The sequence below is a fragment of the Neopelma chrysocephalum genome, unplaced genomic scaffold (assembly GCF_003984885.1).
Source record: "Neopelma chrysocephalum unplaced genomic scaffold, ASM398488v2 Primary Assembly neopelma1_201, whole genome shotgun sequence".
NCBI classification, from domain to species: domain Eukaryota; kingdom Metazoa; phylum Chordata; class Aves; order Passeriformes; family Pipridae; genus Neopelma; species Neopelma chrysocephalum.
In genome coordinates this window covers 289,434-306,789 of record NW_020897863.1, presented here as the reverse complement: position 1 = coordinate 306,789, position 17,356 = coordinate 289,434, and the positions used below count along the sequence as shown (strand labels likewise).

The following is a 17,356-nucleotide window of genomic DNA, read 5'->3' as shown; positions in this document are numbered from 1 at the left end:
ATACTGCAGGTTGTTCATCCATTTGTGTTGTGGGGAGGCCCTTGGTGTGAGTGTCTGAGGGCAGCAGGCTGTTCCCAGTCTCCTGTTCCTGAGGTTATTTAGGAGCCCATCCAAAGGCTGTGAGGAGGAAGAAGTCCTGAGTGCGTCACTGTGTTGCCTCACGCTGTGGGGAGGAGAGTGCCAGGCTCGCCCATGCTGGTGTCCAAGTTCCTCTGCAGGGAGGAAATCTCTTCCAGGTGGATGAAAGGTTTTCAGACCCAGCTTGGGCTTGAGGGAGGAAAGGAAGGGAAGGGAGACATCCAGGGATTTGCCTTTGTTACTAGAAAGGGGTTGGGAAATGTCCCTTTTACTCTGGAGAACAAATATTTAGCCCCTTGTCCTGGCTACAGCTGATCCCTCCCAAAGCCAGAAGGAAGCTCATGTGGGATTCAGGGCTGTGGGATCTCTCAGGACATCCTCAAAAGGGTCATGTTCTTCCTCTGCTCTCCTGTCTCTCCCACCACTTGACAGCCCTCCCTGTGAGACCCTGCCTGGATGGCTCCGTCTTCCCGTGTCCTCTGCTCCCTGTTGCTGCTCCTGGAGCTGTGGTTTGTGCTCTGGAAGCAGAGCTGCGAGGAGCTCTCCCACCAGGAGCTCTCCCACGTGGGGGGACATCTCACTCCACCACATGCTCAGACCCTCTGACTCATGAGCACCAAAACACCTCTGCCTGGGCTCCCTCTGGAGCCTCATCCTGCCGTGACGAGGCCTGGATCAGCCTGTGGGCAGTGTCCCCATGGATCATCCATCCCATGGGCAGCGTGGATCAGCCTGTGGGCAGTGTCCCCATGGATCAGCCCGTGGGCAGCGTGGATCAGCCCGTGGGCAGTGTCCCCATGGATCATCCATCCCATGAGCAGCATCCTGCTCCAGTGATGTCCACGGCTCCTGCAGGAGAGGGGCTGGATGGGAGGCAGCGACTGGCACTGGGAGAGCAGAGCTGCTCCAGGGAGCCCCACTGGACTGTCATCCAGAGCAGTCCCTAACGTGGGGTGTTGGGGGCTGCAGGGGTGTCCCCTTCCTTGCTCTCTGGGTGAGAGCTGCTCTTGACCTTTCCATCCCTGGGAATTGATAAGGGAATTGAGGAAGGAGTTGATAAAGCTCTGTCACCAGGGCTGCACTGGTGGCTGAGGGGCTGGGGGTCACTCTGTGTCTTGTGACAAGGGGTGCAGATGGCACTGCAGCCCCCCTGGGTCACCTTGTGAGGGTTGCTGCTGTCACATCCTGCCTCGTTTCTCTCCTCAGGGGCCTGTGGTTGCACAAACAGGAGGATGTTTTTTACTGTAGGTCCTTCTCGCTGGGCTGCAGAGCCAGGACTGTGGACCCTGCTCTGCCCTCAGTGGAGTGGAGAGAGCACTGTGTGTGCACAGCACCGTGTGTGTGATGAGGCTTTGTGATGGACTGGCCTTGTGGTGATGGCTGGGCTGTCCCAGGGCTGGCAGAGCAGGACACCTTCCCATCTCCCTGCTCTGGAGGGAAGAGCTGATTGCACGGGCTGGGATTCAGAGCCCTGCAGGAGTTTGCTGTTGAAACCATCTGTGTGCTGATGTTTCAGTACAGCTGTGCTCTCCTGCACAACTGCAAACTCAGGGAGGGAGGGAGGACCCTGAGGTTTAACAACAAGCAGTGCAGGGCAGCCTGGATGTCAGGCTGGGAAATAGGCCCATCACAGTGGGTTGGGAAACAGAGGGTCTCCTGCCCAAAGCAGCCGCTGCCCTGCCCCGTGAGGTGTGGTGGCAGTGCCAGCCGTGTGTGGCTCTCCATGGGTCACTGTGGCCACTGGCTCCAGGAGATGCCAGGCAGGGGGCTCAGGATCAGCTCTGGGATGGGCACACCGTGGCCTGGCAGCTGCTGCAGCGTCCCCCTCTCTGCTTTGCTGGGCCATTGGTGTGTTCCTCGGATGTTTCTTCTGTCTGTACCTGCTGTTCCTCTGGGCTGGCTGGCAAAGCCTCTTGCAGCAGGTTGTCCCTAAGCCTTGTCCTTCAGCTGGGCAGGTCCTGCAGCCTGTGCCCTCTGCAGAGAGGGCAGCTCTCAGCTGCAGAGCAAAGGTGCAGCACACCTCTGGCTGCAGTGGAGGTGGGCAGAGATCCTTCCCCTGTTTATCTGGGAAACAATGGCAGCTCGTCTTCCACATCCATTCCCGGGAAGTGCATTAAGATCCCTTATCCAAGGGGAAGGCAAGCAGCACTTCATCTTGTTTTTATGAAAAGTGTTGGCTTTTGAGGGCATGGGGGTATTCAGGGACAGGGCTGGGGAAGTGCTGTGCTGGTAGAGATGGTCTTAACCTTATTTCAGGCTGCAGCAGCATAGGAGGAGGTGTTCCAGCCTGGGATGGGAGATGTGAAATGGAAGTGGTTGTTCCCAGCTGCTGGGTGAAGATTATCTGTTTGTCTAGAAGTGTTTTTTTCACCACTGCCTGGGGACTGCAAAGCTGGCTGTGAGCTCTGGGGAGGGGAGGGAAGGAGGTGGAAGGGAACTTGCCTGCTCAGAAGCCTGACATCTGAAGGCAGTGCTTTCCTGCCTGGTTCCTAGAGCGTGGCCCGGCACAGGCACCGTCACAGCCGGGCTGTGATCTCGGTTACAGTGAATCTGTGTGTCTGTGACACAAGTAGGATCATCCCTTTCACAGAAAGGCTTTGCAGGGGGGTCCCACTGCTGCCACCTGAACCAGCATAGTTACCTGAAGTTAAACCTGCTCTCAAAACTTGTGTGGTGCTGGGGAAGGATGGAGAGGACCCGGCAGTGCCTGTTCCAGACGTGCTCATGCAGCTCCCATTCCTCACCTACAGGCACTGCTTGCCTTTCGCCAGCCAGCTGGATCCATGTGGTCCTGCAGGCCAGGCAGGTGCCTGGAGCACATCTGGATCTGTCCCTGTTTGGCCTCCCAGGGCAGTAAAAGGGTGGCTGAGTTGTCAAGGGGGTTTTCCCCACAGCTGAAGCAAAGCTGGTGCAAAGGCTCAGCGTGCGGTAGCAGAGGTTGAAGGACAGGTAGGGCTGTCAGCCCCCAAGGTGCTGTGGGCTCTGGCTCTGCAGCCTGTGCCCAGCAGCTGTGTGAGCAGGAGCTCTCCTTGGGCTCCTCTGTTTCCCAGGGCACAGATGTGACTCAGGGGTTTGGGTTACAGGCAGTCCTTTGGATCCCTGCTTGCAGACAGAGCCTCTTTCACGAGGAGTTACCAGGCGTGAAAGCAAACCCCAGGTGTTGCAGGAGGTGAGTGTGAGGGACCTGCCCTTTCCCAGTGTGTCAGTCAGGTCTGGCTGGATTGTTCTGCTCCAAAACATCTCAGGTTCAGTGTTGGCTGTGCAGCTGAGTCTTCAGCTTTATGCTCTGGGCATGAGTGGATTAAACAGCAGTGTTGCATCTTGACTAGAAACCTTTGCAGGCTCTCTCCAGAGATGAGCATGTTTGTGACAATGAAATCCGTGCAAGAACTGGGCAGGGTGGGCCTGGCTGGAAAAGAGGCAGGTTCTGCTCTTACCTCGCTCAATGTGTGGAAGGGGGAACAGGAGAGGTGGAAGGCGTGGGCCTGGTAAACAGCTTTTTGCTGGCCAACTGCTGTGGGCTTTTGGAAGGCAGCTGGTTCCTTTGCAGCCCAGCCTTGCAGCAGCAGCATGGATTTAATTAGGATCCGGTGTCTCTCTGGAGCTTGGGGATGTATTGTGTTGTTTGACTGGAAAACCCTCTGGCAGAGCCCCCAAACCCGGCGCATGCGAGGGGCTGGCGGTGGCCGAGCCCACTGAGCAGAGTCAGGGACTGAGCATGGAATGAGGACATTCCTGCTTCAATCCAGCTCCTGCCGTGGCGAGCGGGGGCTCCAAAGGCAGCGTCATATCTTGGCTGGTGGCTGCGTGTGTCCCACGGAAGCGCTGGAGCAGATGGGAAGGGACGGAGCACCGGGAGCTGGACTCTGCTGCTTGTCCTTTTAAGGTCTCCCAGCCAGACCAGAGCCTCGCCTTTGTCCGCAGTGAACTTCCTTTCCCCCAGTGCTCCCAACCCTGTGTTAGCAAAACCGAAACCACCCCAACATCCGTGTGGGCTTGTTCTGTGCCGAGCTCTTGAGAGGTGGCAGATTCTGCACAACTGCTCAGAAGGAGGTTTCCTGCTCTGGTCACTTGTCTGTCACCTGTACCTTTCCTCTTATGGGAAGAGCAAAGCCAGTTGCAGTTCCCCAGACAGAGATAGTGAGCAGGGACACCAGAGTGACACGGACACTGGGGCTGGGGGTGGGTCACTTGCTCACCTTACCATTTTCCAGCTGTGTGTGCCAGAACCTCTCCTGGCCCAGCAGCCCCAAAAACGGCTGTTGCTGGTCGTGGAGAAGGGACACAGGAGTGGGAGGTGCTGGTGACATCCCAGCAGTGTGATGGCAGGGCTGGTTGGGAAGGGCAGTCAGGTATTAATTGCTCCCTGACTCCCTCCTGCGGGCAGGGTTGTGCATTCCCACCACCCCACGGTGGGTTGGTGTCACTGCTGTGTCCATGCAGTGTGGATCTGGCATGGGAACCTTGGGAATGGCTCCCAAGGTGGACACAGCTCAAGAACTGGGAGGTGGCTGCCCTGGGGCTTCACTGGGCACAATCACGTGTCAGAAAAGGTGTAAATCAAAACACAGAGCCCTTTTGTAGGTCTGTAGGGTCAGCCAGGAAGCTGCTTCCCTTCAAGTCATCTCTGGTAGAGCTTCAGTGTGTTTTCTGGTTGTGAATCCTGTAGCTGGAAGTTTAAATTTGTGGCTGATGGGCCCCAAAAGGCAAATTTACTCTCTTAGGCACTTGGTTCGTGGATGGGTTTGTGTGACTTGGGCTGGGTGTGTTATTTCCAGTCTGGGTTTCAGATCTGCTCTTGTTTTAGCATGTGTGTATTTACTGGTATTATTTTTCCTAGAGAAGTATTTTCAGCTTTTTGCTGGGTTCCTGTGCTGCAGCTGAAATTTCCATCGTGGTGTTTCCAGCTCCTTGGTAGAGCACAGTTAATATTTTCCATCCAGGTGTAACTGCCTTGGATGGAGATCCAAGGAAAAGAGTGAAATCCTGCAGTGGGCTGGGAGCAAACTGGCAGCTCGCAGGAGTGGAGATGCTTCAGGAGGTTTTCTTTGTGGCTGCTCTTACCAAGAGATTTAGGAGGTGCCTGTTGACTCTGCAGGCTGGTTTGTGTTCAAAAGCAGGAGGATCTGGGTTGTTCTGGGTTTGGAGGTTGAGGATCCAAGTTGTTCTAAGTTTAGGTGTTGAGATCCAAGTTGTTCTGAGTTTGGATGTTGAGGATCTGGGTTGTTCTGGGTTTGGATGTTGAGATCCAGGTTGTTCTGGGTTTGGATGTTGAGATCCAGGTTGTTCTGAGTTTGGATGTTGAGATCTGGGTTGTTCTGAATTTGGATGTTGAGGATCCAAATTGTTCTGGGTTTGGATGCTGAGGATCCAAGTTGTTCTGGGTTTGGATGTTGAGATCCAGGTTGTTCTGAGTTTGGATGTTGAGATCTGGGTTGTTCTGAATTTGGATGTTGAGCATCCAAGTTGTTCTGGGTTTGGATGTTGAGGATCCAAGTTGTTCTGAGTTTGGATGTTGAGATCTGGGTTATTCTGGGTTTGGATGTTGAGATCCAGGTTGTTCTGAATTTGGACTGCCAAAAGCACATTGATTCCATTTCTTCTCATATGAGCAGGGAGCAAACATGCATCAAATGGTCCCATTCCTTGGGAATGGAGGTGAAAGAGGGTTAAAGGGTTAAAGTGGGGCCTGGTTCTTCCTTAGGTATTTTAGGGTGCAAAATAATTCCTGCTGACCTGCTGCTGGGCAGCTGATGCTGTACACACACATCCCTGCGGGCTGGGCAGGGATTCTCTTTGTCCACCCTGAGCTGTGGGGTGAGTGGTGAGAGTTCAGGGTGAAGTTCCTGCAGGTCCAGGGGTGTTGTGGCACGTGGCTTGTGCAGCCCTTCCAGGCTCATCCCAACAGGAGGAAATTGTTTGGTTTAAAATCCCACTGGTGCAGGGAATTTGCCCCATCACGTGAGTTCCTACCAGCTCCTCTGTGGTGCCTTCTGGTTCCAAACTGAAAACTGGTGGTTTGCCCCCTTTTCTACTTCTTATCTAGTTCCATTTTGTTCAGAGAACAGTTTCAGTTTTGCTTCCACTCCCCTTGGGGGCCCTTGGCTCAGCGGGTGCTGTTTGGGAGCACACCCAGCAGGAGGATGGGGTGGTTGGGCACTGCCATGAGTGGGGCTGGACTTCGAGGAACAGCTGAGATTTTGCATTTAAAGCAGGTTGATGGTTTTGAATGTCCTTTAAAGTTCTCATTGAGTCATTGCTGGGTTTGTGTTGTGAGGAGGAGGTGTGGGTGAGACCCCTGAGGTGGGAAGGACTGCCCTGCAGCAGAAGCATTTCCCTGCTGCCATGGTGGAACTCTGCCCTTCTCATCATTACAAGGGGGATGATGTGGCACAGACCTTTAAAAAAAAATACTGAAAATTCCTAGTAATCCGTTAAAAAACCATAGTTGGGTCCAGAGGCTGGGAGAAAATATCTTTGAAACGATTTGCAGCTTGGCTTGTTGTAGGTTAAGAGCTGACCAGAGTTCTCAGCATCTCAAAAATCTCCTGGGGAAGGGAATAACCAGTAACAAGAGAACACTTCTAATTTAGAGAAAATTTAATAGGCATGAGAGCTGGAAGAGGAAGAAAAATCCATCTTCTTCACAGCACAGCTTAACTCTGGGGAGAAACCAAATGCTTTATTATTTTGTTCATGAGTTTTTGTTGTTTTTTTTTAATTCTGGTGGTTTTGTGACTTGGATGTTTTTTTGGATGTGGCTGAGAGCTGTGGGGAAATAACCCTTCCCTGGGTGTAACCCCGAGGTGTTGGGGCTGCACGTGGGAAAAGCTTTAGTGCCTGGCAGAGGCTGGGCACGTTCCTGGAGTCGTTTGTGTTTGCTCTGTGTTAACTGTGTGGCTGGAGGTGAGGGTGAGTCTGGGTGTTTGCTCCAGTGGTGGATTCATGTTTTGAATTCGGGTGCTGAGGGCTGTGTTAGCTGTGTCTGTTCCTGCAGGGAGGGCACTGCCAGGCTGGGGGTGCCAGGAGTGCCCCGTGCCCCTGCTCCGGGGGCGGGTGGAGTCCTCTCCCCTCCCCGACTGTGTTCTCAGCAAAGAGCTGGGAAGGGAGGGGAAGTTTGGAACAAGGATGCTGGGATCATGTTGGATTAAAAGCTTTGCTGCTACAGTTTAGGGGTTTTGTGGGTTGGTTGTTTCTGGGTTTTTTTTTAACTCTGAACACCAGAAGAAATCATGATAGAAACATAAGCTTTGGCTTTATTCTTTCCCTCTTTTCAAGAAACAGCTTGGATGGGAAAAAGAAAACATGTTTTGGACAAACTGCCCATGCAGATTTGTTGATTGTAAATATTGTGGGGCCAAAGTGAAACCCCGCTGAGGGGGTGAAGCAGCCAGCACTGTTCTGAGTGGAAGGGGAACTGTGCTTCAGACACTCCTGGAGCAGTGGCCATGGTGACAGGACTGTGTCTGTGGTGTCACCGATGACTCAGCCCGGTGGCACCGCACAGATGAGCTGTGTCTGTGTTTGGGGGCTGAGGGATACACAGGATTGTGAGCGAGTGGTTGGGGAGATGGGCTGTTGGGCTTTGGCTGCTCTCTGGGACCAGGCCTGATGTGGGGATCCAGACAGGACATTCTCTGCCAGTGGGCCCCTGTCCCTGTGTGTGTGCAGGGCTGGTGGGTGGATTTCCTGGGATGCTGTTCCTCTCTGCTGGGGGAATTCCTTCAGTCAGTCACTGGGTTCTCGCCTCTGGAGGTGGGGGGGGGGGGTTGCTGAGCTCTCAGCACCGTTCAAGAGCCAAACATCTCTCCAGGGACTCAAACAGATGAGGCCGATGCAGGGGAGTTGTTCTCCCAGTGTAAGGGCCAGGGAGCCAGCACATGCCCAAGTCACCAGGGAGGTGGTGGCAGAGCCAAGAGCTCTCAAATCCCTGGAGCTGAGCTGCGAGGCTGCCCCGGCTCTCGGGACGCGCTGCACGTTCCGCGCGGGCTCCCGGCGGCTCTGCATCAGCAGTTAAGTAACAAACTATTTAACAAGAGCTTCCTGTTGTGCTGACACCAACACCAACCTACAAAGGAGGAGAGGGAGTAAACAGAGCTGTGCTGGCTCCAGGCTCGCTGGGAGCTGGAAAAGCGCTGGAGATCGGGAGGAGGCCGGGGAGCCGTCACTGCTGAACCCGACCTGCCGGGTCAGGAATGATGTTCTTGTGGCTGCAGTCAGCAGAAGCTGCTGGGAAAGTGGCTGCTTCCAAGGACTGCCTCGTGTTTAAGGGAATTTCTGGGATGGATAAAGGCCCCTTCAGCCCTGCCCTGCTGCTCCAACTCCTCCACAAGGGCTGTTGTTGGCGAGATGCAGCTGCTCCTCCGTCCTGACAGGGTGGGCACAGCCCTGCCGTGAGATGCTCACATCCAGGAACTCCCTTCTCCACCAGGTTCCTGGAGCTCCTCAGTCAGAGCCCCCTTTTCTTGAGGGGCGGGAGGAGGAAATGGGGTCAGAACGAGCCAGTCTGCCTTTGCCATAAGGAATGTTCTGCAGCCCCAGTAGGTTTGCTTGGCTCTCCCATGGCTGGAGCTGTCGCTGGTGGAGGGAGCTCCAAGTGCTGCCTCTCCATGCACAAGGGATACTTCTCTGTGCAGGGCCCAGGATGAGTTTTCTCCAACCAGCACATCCCATGGATGTGTCCCAACCTCTCCAGCATGTCAGCTGTGGGAAGGAGCTGATGGTGAGCTGCTGTGCCTGGCTCAGAGGAGAGGTGTGTGTCCAAGGGTGAAGGAAGCTCAGGAAATCCCTCTGGAACCTGCTGGATCACCACAGCCCAGCAGCAAAAGCAGGGAGAGAAGCTCATGCTTCCAGCTTACAACTTTCCTGTTGCCCAAGCAAAGGCTGCTGTGAACTGCCTAAGTCCAAGTCTTGGAAGGACTCCTTGTTTAAAACAACAAAAACCCTCCTACCAGTTGTCTTGTTTCCTCAAAAAACCCCAAACCCTCAGCAAGTTTGCCCAACAACATCCAGGGGTGTGGCGTGGGAAGGGATGGGGCATCCAGAGGGTCCTGGACAGGCTGGGATCGTGAGACCTTCAGGAAGTTCAACAAGACCAAGTGCAAGGTCCTGCACATTGGTTGGGGCAATCCCAAGCACGGATCCAGGCTGGATTAAAATGGATTGAGAGCAGCGCTGCAGAGAAGGACTTGGGGGTGCTGGTGGATGAGAAGTGTGCAGTGACCCAGCCATGTGTGCTGGCAGCTGGCCTGGCTGTGCCATTACAGGGCTCCCCTGGGAAGCCTGGTGAGCCTTTCCGTGGCCCCTCGTTTTGGGATAGCCCTGTGTGGTGGCACAGCTTTCCCTGTTCCCTCAGGAGCGGGGCTGGCTGTCAGCACTGCAGCCTGGAACTCAGGTACAGACTGTGTAACTCCAGCCCCTCACAGGCATCCTCTGGGGCTGTCTGCAGCTCCACTCTGAAGAGGTTTTAAGACTGTGCTTTGTTTTAAGACTTTTGATCTCCCCTGGAAGCTCAGACTTCATCGGCCTCCTCAACTTCTAAAATTTATTGGGATTTGGTTCCAGCTGTGTAAGGCCACCGGTTGCTTTTTGGTCTGGATTTCTGCACTGGGAGCCAGCTGATGGGTCATCCTTTGGGACATCGGGGTATTTGGGATTATTTTTAGCCTGTCATTGGCAGTGATCTGTACTTGGAGCTGTGGAGTGTCAGGGGCTTTTCTCTTTTGTGCTCTCGAGAAGCTTTCCTTTCCCTTTCATCTGGATGCAGCTGCGTTTCCCTGTGCAGAGTACGGAGGGAAACCAGCTCCAAGGAGCCATCCCAAAGGTTTGTGGGGATCAGGAGCAGCATTGGCCCAGCCAGGGCTGCTCCAGGACCCCCGGGCTCTGTTCTGAGAAGCACCAGGGACCTGCTCCCTGACCTTCCCCAGCCACTTCCCTGCTCGGGGCTGCTATTTTTTCCTCTCCTCCTTCCCCTCTTTTGTCTCGCCCCCGTTTAGCTGTAACCTCGTTCAGGCAGGAACATGGTGTGTGTACAAAGGGCCCAGAACAATGTGCCCCAGATGGTTTGTACAAGTCCCTCCTCGGCAGCCACGAGGTTTCACTCCGCGGGAAAGGAATCTTTAAAAATGCAGATTTTCAGCGTTTTAGACTCGCAGATTTGGGCAGGAACTTCCCGAGCCTTGATATTTTGGTCCAAGTCACTGGTCTGAGACAAGGGGGTAGCACTAGAATTGCAGCTTTTTCTTCTTTTAAGAAAAAAAAAAAAACAACCAACAACTCCTCCCAGCCCCCAATCCGTTTTTCTCACCTTCCTGTCTGTGGGGAAAAGCTTGTAAATGCAACTGGAGCAGCCCTGAACTGCTCAAAACCAGATGGCAAAGAACAAGAACCCAATATTTCAACAAAAAACCCCTCTTTGGGTTTCCAAAGGGGGTGTGGGTTTTCCCCCTTTATGACACTTGCAGTGTTCCTGAGGTTCTGTTTCGGGGGTGCTGAAGTCACTTGCACTTGCCTGCAGTTTGTTTCCCTTGCAGGATCCTGGCTCAGGGCACTGGCCCTGCAAACACCCCAGGGCAGTGCTTATTTGCTTTAAGACCACAGCTTGCTTTGGAATTTCTTCTGCCGAACTTCAGGCCAATTCAGGGTTTGTTTTTTTTTTCCTTATTCGTCCCCCTCCCTTCCAAAGAGAGAAACAAGTTTTCTTAGTCTCATCTTGCATCAGATTTGATCCCTGGCCAAAAAATCCAGCGTAGAAGGTGCTTTCCTGAGGCTGCTTCGCCTCGGTCTGACCTTCTGCGTGAGGATTCCTGTGCAAAATGGAATGATGTGACATCAGTTTTATCTGGGGCATCTTCCCCGTGGGGGAGGACGGGGCAGGTCTGGGTCCCTGGTGCTCATCCAGAGGCTGCTGTATTTTAACAAACACAGGTTTTGTTTGCTCCAGAGCTCTTGGGAGTCCTGGGATTTTCCCTAAAGTTCCTGTTTCTAATTAGGTTGCTCTCAGTTTTAAAGGCCAGAGATCCCTTTATGGCTCGGGGTGGAAAACCTGAGCAGTCACTGACACCGCACAGAGGTGGGTCCTGCTTTTGTCCCGAGGTCCGTGGAGCCACTGTGTCTCCTTGGGATGTTAAAATAGATTCCTCCCAGCCCTTGGCTCATCCGTGGGGAGGCTGGTGGGCTGAGGGAGCATCACTTGCCTGGGCCTGACTCACTCGGATGCGGTTCAGTGACTTCCTGCTGCTCTCACCGCTGGATTTGGGGATGGGGGATTGCAGGGTGGGGGTCTGGGCTGTGGCCTTGCTGGATGTTAACCTGGCCCAGCTGCCTCAAGCTGGGCTGTGGAGCCAGGCCCTTCCAGGAGGGCTGCTCCCAGGGCCGGGCTGGCTCTGAGCAGGAGCAGAGTCGTTTGTGTGGGCCGGGGGAGGACAGCACAGCCCCCAGAGCTGCAGCAAACAGGGCTGAACTCTGCCCTTCTGTCTCACCTCATTGTCTGACATTCCCCTGCAGAGCCCGGCCCGGAACTCTTCAAAGGAAATAATCCCAGCGCCGGGGCTGGAGCTCCCGGGGCTCTGCCTGTGCAAACAGTCTGGGCCTGGAATCCCCCAGGGCTGAGCTCAAGGGTCGGATTCAAACCCCGAACTCCCGGGCTGTGCATCCCCGGCTGCCTCCCCCTCCCGTGTGGGGAAGGTGGCTCCGGGATGCCGGGGCAGAGCTGTGCTCTGGGAGCGGGGAGCTGGTTGGGAATGGCTCCCGGTGTCCCTCTGGAAGGCTGGCGGGGGTGGGAGAGGCGCGGGGCGGCCGGGAGGGCACCGCCGAGTGCTGAACCCGGGGCGGAAATCCTTGGGGGAGCGAAGAATGAGCAGGATGTCACGTGTGGGGCAGAACAAAGCGCAGGGGAGCCCCGCTCCTGCCGCTCCCACCCCGCTTCCTGCTGGCACGGGCCGGGAGCCGCCGCGGGAGGGGGAAGGGAATGGCAGGGCAGGAGCTGGCCCACCTTCGGGGCGGCTGGAGGGCTCTGCCCGCCTGTTTCCCTCTGCTGGGATGTGCTGGGGGCAGCAGGGTGGTCCCCAGGTGGGACTGCTGTGCTCTGGGATGCTCCAGAGGTGTTGTTGGCGTGTGTGGGGAAGGACGGGGCTCCCATCCCACGTGACGACCCTGTTCCCTTATCCATGGACAGGCAGGTCCCACGGATGGGCTCTGTGGTCCCAGCACTCTGCCCTGTCAGAGCCTGCAGCTCCAGCCCCTCGTGGAGAGCGTGGTGGGCCCTGAGGAGGATTTGGTGTCAGGAGAGGGCTGGGGATGGGGGGCAGCCCCAGGGAGCAGCTCCCATGGACCCTCACACGGCGGGTCCTTCCCCCCACTGAGCTGTGGCTTTTCCCCCACGCACCCTTTAGCACAAGAAGCTTTTTTTTTTTTTGTTATTAATAGCTATTGAGAGCCAGTAAAAAGTTTTACAGGGTTTGGCCAAGCATCAGTGTGCTCATTTCCTGGAGCTGACACTGGAGGGGCGGGGGTTTGCTTGGATAACCCCCGGGGTTAACGTGAGGCTGAGGCACTGGGGGCTCTTGGGGGGCATCGTGGGGGCTTTTAGTGGCGTCACACGAGCCTGGAGAGGAGCAGAGGAAGGTGGTGAGGGAGAGAGTGGGGCTGGGAGGAAGGACAAGGAGGGGTGGGAGGCTGCCAGGGGTCAAGCTGGGAGCAAAACCAAAGCTGGTGAATAGTGTGGGGGGAAATGGGGACGTGGGGGGGGGGTCTGTGTCTCTCTCAGTGCCCTCCCGGTGTGTGCCCACCACCTGCTTGATCCCCTCCATGTTTAGCTTCCTGACCATCCTTCCTGCCTCCCACACGGGCATCCCTGCAAGGAGGGACCTGCCCTGCCCCCAGGCAGCTCCTGTGGGAGTCCTGGAGGGAGGTGGGGAGAGCTCAGCTTCCTTTTGGGAACCCCAGTCTGGAATGAGCGAGGGGCTGCTCAGGGGTGTGTGTGGAGCCAGTGTTGTGGAATCATGGAATATTTGGCTTGGAAAGGACCTTTAAAGGTCCCCTCATCCAAGCCCTGCCATGAGCAGAGCTGTGCACAGGAGAAGGAGCTCCCTGGTTTGGGGGGCTGAGCTGGGTCTTCCTTGTTTGTGGGGAATCCCACTGGCAGCACGGGGCTTCCCACCAGCCTCCCTGGGAAGCCCTGGGCAGGCACCCAGCCCTGAGGCAGGGGAGGTGCTGCACCCCTGGGCACACAAGCTCCCAGGGTGAGTGTCACACTGGTGTCTGCCCAGGTGGCTGCCAGCAGCCCAAACATCCAGGTTGGTTGGTGAGAGCAGAGGAAGAGGCAGCAAGGGAGACCAGGAGCTCTCCAGGGAAGGGGGCAGGGTGTTAGGAAGTCCTGGGTTCCTATTTGCCCCAGCCTGCTGGGTCCCAGACTGTTGTGGGAGCCCCGAGCATGGTCATTCCACAGAAACCCGCTGCATCCTGGGCAGGGTCACTGGTGGAAAGGTCCCAGCCCACCACAGCGGGGCTGGTGCTGGGGGGAAGTGCTCTGACTCAGCTTGTCGTGGCCTCTGGACCCACAGGGACCCTCCCAGCCAGGTGAACATCCTCTTTTCCCTTCCTGGGAAGTCCCAGGCCTGACGTGGGCCCCATAATGCAGGATTTACGTGTGTCCTCTGCTCCTGGGGGCTCCTGCAGTCCCTGGCCTGGAGGGCCTTGGCTGCTGCCTCCAAGGGTCTCCAAGCAGCCCCTGCCCATGGGGACACTGTTGTCCCCACGTCACTCCCAACTGGCTCTGACAGTGAGATGATCATCAAGCATTTTGCCTCCAACCATGGCCAGGCTTTCATTTGTTTATTTATGGGCACCAGGCACCTTGTGATGATCCTGATACCTACCCCAGCTCCTCCCACCCCTCAGCTGTGGCACTGTCATCATTGTGGGAATTTTCCGTGGTGCTGGAGGGGCTCTGCAGAGCTGGGGGCGGGAGCCTGGAGCCCACAACCCTCTGTTGCCCTCAGCCTCCTCATAGTAATTTTTCTCCCTCTCCTTTTCCCCAGCTGGGAGCCCGAGGAGCTGCGCTGGGAGGACCCTCTCCACAGGATGTTCTCTCCACCAAAGACCTCCCTGTGAGCGGCGATGATGACAGTCCCGGCGGGACCTCGGGAAGCACTAACATTTCAGTAGCCCTGCACCCTTGGGTGGCCGCCTTCCCCTCCTTCTCCGCCCCCCGCCCTCCCTCCGCTCCCCGGGATGGTGTATTAACCAAGAAGAGCCCTGCTTCTGTCCTCCTCGCCCACCCATTTTCGGCAGCTCTGGGATTTGTATGGCAGCAGCGTAACCGTGGAGAGGCCGGGGTATCACAAACTTATGGATTTTGATAAGAGAGGAGGGAAAGGGGAGCTGGAGGAAGGTAAAAGGATGTCCAAGACAGGTGGAGGAAGGAGCGGTCATGGAAGCCGGGGCACTGGAACCAACTCGGGAGTGCTGATGGTGGGTCCCAACTTCCGCGTCGGCAAGAAGATCGGCTGCGGCAATTTCGGGGAGCTCCGTCTAGGTGAGAAGGGTTGTCTTTGTCCTCGCTGTGCCCGCCGGTGCTGGCATTGCCCTGGCACCCACCTCCTGGGCTGGCAGTGGGAGGAGCTGGCACAGGCCCGTGGCACAGGCACTGGGGTGTTGGTGGGCTGTGCCCGTGGCAGGCAGCCCCTGCTCCTGCAGAGGTTCCTCCTCCACGCTGTGCCTGATCTCCCAAGGCCCAGCCCAGCCCAAAGCACTGACCACAGAGGTGCTTCCCGTCTCCTCCCCCTGCCTGTCACCCTCTGGCTTTGTCAGGGAGAGTGTTATGGTTCAGCCCTGGCTATGGGAGGTGGTGGTGGCCCACACAGGTCTGGGTGTCCCCCCAAATCCAGGAGCACTCCACGAGGAATGTTTTGGGGAATCCCACTGTGTGCTCACCAAATCTCACCCTGCTTGTGCCCAGGGTGCTGCCCTCCCACTGTGCCCAGGAGAGGGGATGTGGGGGTCTGAGGGTGTTCACTGTGCTGGGACAAACCTTGGGGAGGAGGGTCAGTGTTTTATCCTGAGTGAATTCTCCAGTTGTTGCAGCTGGGTGGGAGACTCCCCTAAAATTCTCTGCAGGGGAGAGGAAGGGAGGAATGAAACCCAAGCACCTTCTGTGGCCATTTCCATTTTGAACCAAGTTTATCAGAAAACTCCTCAAGCAAACACCAGCTCGGAGGGTGGGGAGGTTGCTCCTCTCCCACGACTGGGAATGTCCCAGGAGGCTTTCAGCGAGCTGTTAACCCTTCACTTGGCATCAGGCAGCTGGGAGAGGCCTGGCAGTGCCAGGCACCGCTGCTCAGCACAGCCTGGGTGTCTCCAGGAATGCACACTGCATGTGTGGATGGAGTCCCTGCCAGCCAGAGCCTTGTCCTTGGCTGTGAGTGCTTTGGGAAGGGGCTTGTGCCCTGGGAAGGGGGCAGAGGGCCAGTCCCTGGGAGCCTGTGACAGCCACAGGCCTTGTTGCTCCGTGGTGGTTTAAGCAGGGCCTTGCCAAGCCGAGCTCTGAGCTCAGCCTGCCCTGCCTGTGCTCCCCGGGCGGGCTCTGGGTGTGCGGGAGCAGCCCTGGCTGGGCTGGGGTGAGTTCCCCCCTTGCTGTGCTGCCTGGGGGGAATTCAGGTCAGCTCTCCCCAGTGTGACAGACTGGCTGGTGCCAGGCTGACCCGTCCTGTCCCCGAACTTCCCGATGGGATCGCCCGTAATTGCAGGGCTGGGGAAAATGCCCTCTTTAAAATCCAGCCGGGCAGTTCCATGTTCCACACGGCAGCGTCTGTGTCTCCTGGTATTGTGAGGAGCTCTGAGCCTTCCTCCAGACCTCGTGGAAGGCTTGTGGAAGGAGAGGTGTTTGGGAATTTTGCTGCTCCTTTCAGTTCCCGGATGGGTCTGGACACTCCCACTGCCGGTGCCTCCCTGCATGGCCGGCAGGGAAGGATGGGATCCAGGGCTCTGAGCCCTGCAGGGTCTACCTGTGTCCTTCCACCTCCTTTTCCCTGCCTGCCAGCGAGCATCCCACAGTGGATGTGTGGATCTGAGCTCTCTTCCAGGATCCTGCTCTGGGCAGGAGTCTGGAGCTGTGGCTGTTGCTTTCTGACCCCCGCCTTGGCCTCCCCTATTCTCACCAAGGGGACACGAGTTTCACAGGGATCTGAGGGATGTCTGTGGAACTGGCAGTTGTGCTGCTCCGAGCAGAGCCACTGCAGGGCCCTGGGAGCAGTTGGGCTGGGCTTGCTCCTGGCTGGAGGGACGAGCAGGGAGCTCTTCCCCCAGGCACCGCAGCGGTCGATCTCACAGCGAGGATTTGTCCTTGCCACCAGCAAGAGAAGCTTCCAGTCCCTTCACGTGGTCTCCCTGCCCTGGCACACCCTGCAGGGCCTGGCCATAACGTGGTACAGCCTGAGCACAGGATCTCACCACGGCAGGGGAAGCCACAGCTATGTGGCCTTTCTCCTAAAATCACATCTCCCTTCCGTAGGTGTGCCTCCTCCTGCAGCAGGGCTCAGGAATGCTCCCAGGGCTTCACAGGGAGTAGGGATTCCTCCAGCTGCAGATGAATGGCAAGGGACCAGAGGGATCCTGCTGTGAAGTGGTGGCATGAGCAGGGATGCTGTTGCTGGGCACTCAGTTTTCCCCTGGGAATGGAGGATTCGGTCCTTGGGGCAGGCTGGATGTAGGGGCCAAACTGTAGCTCAGTGTTGAAAAGGTCCCAGATCTTCTCTGGACTTTTTCCTTTCTTACCAAAAGCCAGGAGATCTTGCAAAAACATGCACGGAGGTGGCTCCTGCAGCTCCCAGCAGTGGGGGTGGAGGAAGGGGATGTTGTCTTCCTAAAACAAGGTACCACTTGGCCAAATTTCACCACCACCCTCAGAGGCACGTGGTGATCTGTCCTTATGGTGCCTCAGCTCAGCTACCCCTGGTTGAGTCAGGTGTCCTCCCAGGCACAGAGGTGTCCAAAATCAAGTGATTTGTTTAAAGATTAAATATTAAAAAAAAAAAAAGTGGCATAAGGCATTTGTGGGGAGCCAGAAGGGGAATGACGTGTGCGGGAGTTGTGGCTGCCAGGGCTGTGCTGTGGATCCTGCCTCTCCACGTTCCTGCTGGCCTTGGCAGCCTGGGCAAGGCACAGACGTGGTGCCAGTCCCTGTCCCAGTCCAGCAGCACTGCTGGCCAGTTCCTCACTGGAGCAGCACGGCTGGAGAGCTGGGCTGGGGGCTGCAGTGGGGGGGCTGCCCCAGCCCTCT

General features: G+C 56.5%; 1 protein-coding gene across 1 annotated transcript in view; it reads left to right on the top strand.

The window, feature by feature from the left end:
* The window catches only part of CSNK1G2 (casein kinase 1 gamma 2), a 42,382-nt gene that overhangs the window by 12,680 nt on the left and 12,346 nt on the right, over positions 1-17,356 (top strand). Inside the window, exon 2 of the mRNA XM_027703085.1 lies at positions 14,118-14,614. Coding sequence (XP_027558886.1) covers positions 14,428-14,614 — 187 coding nt within the window. The 5' untranslated portion in view covers positions 14,118-14,427. The remainder of the gene's footprint in view (positions 1-14,117; positions 14,615-17,356) is intronic.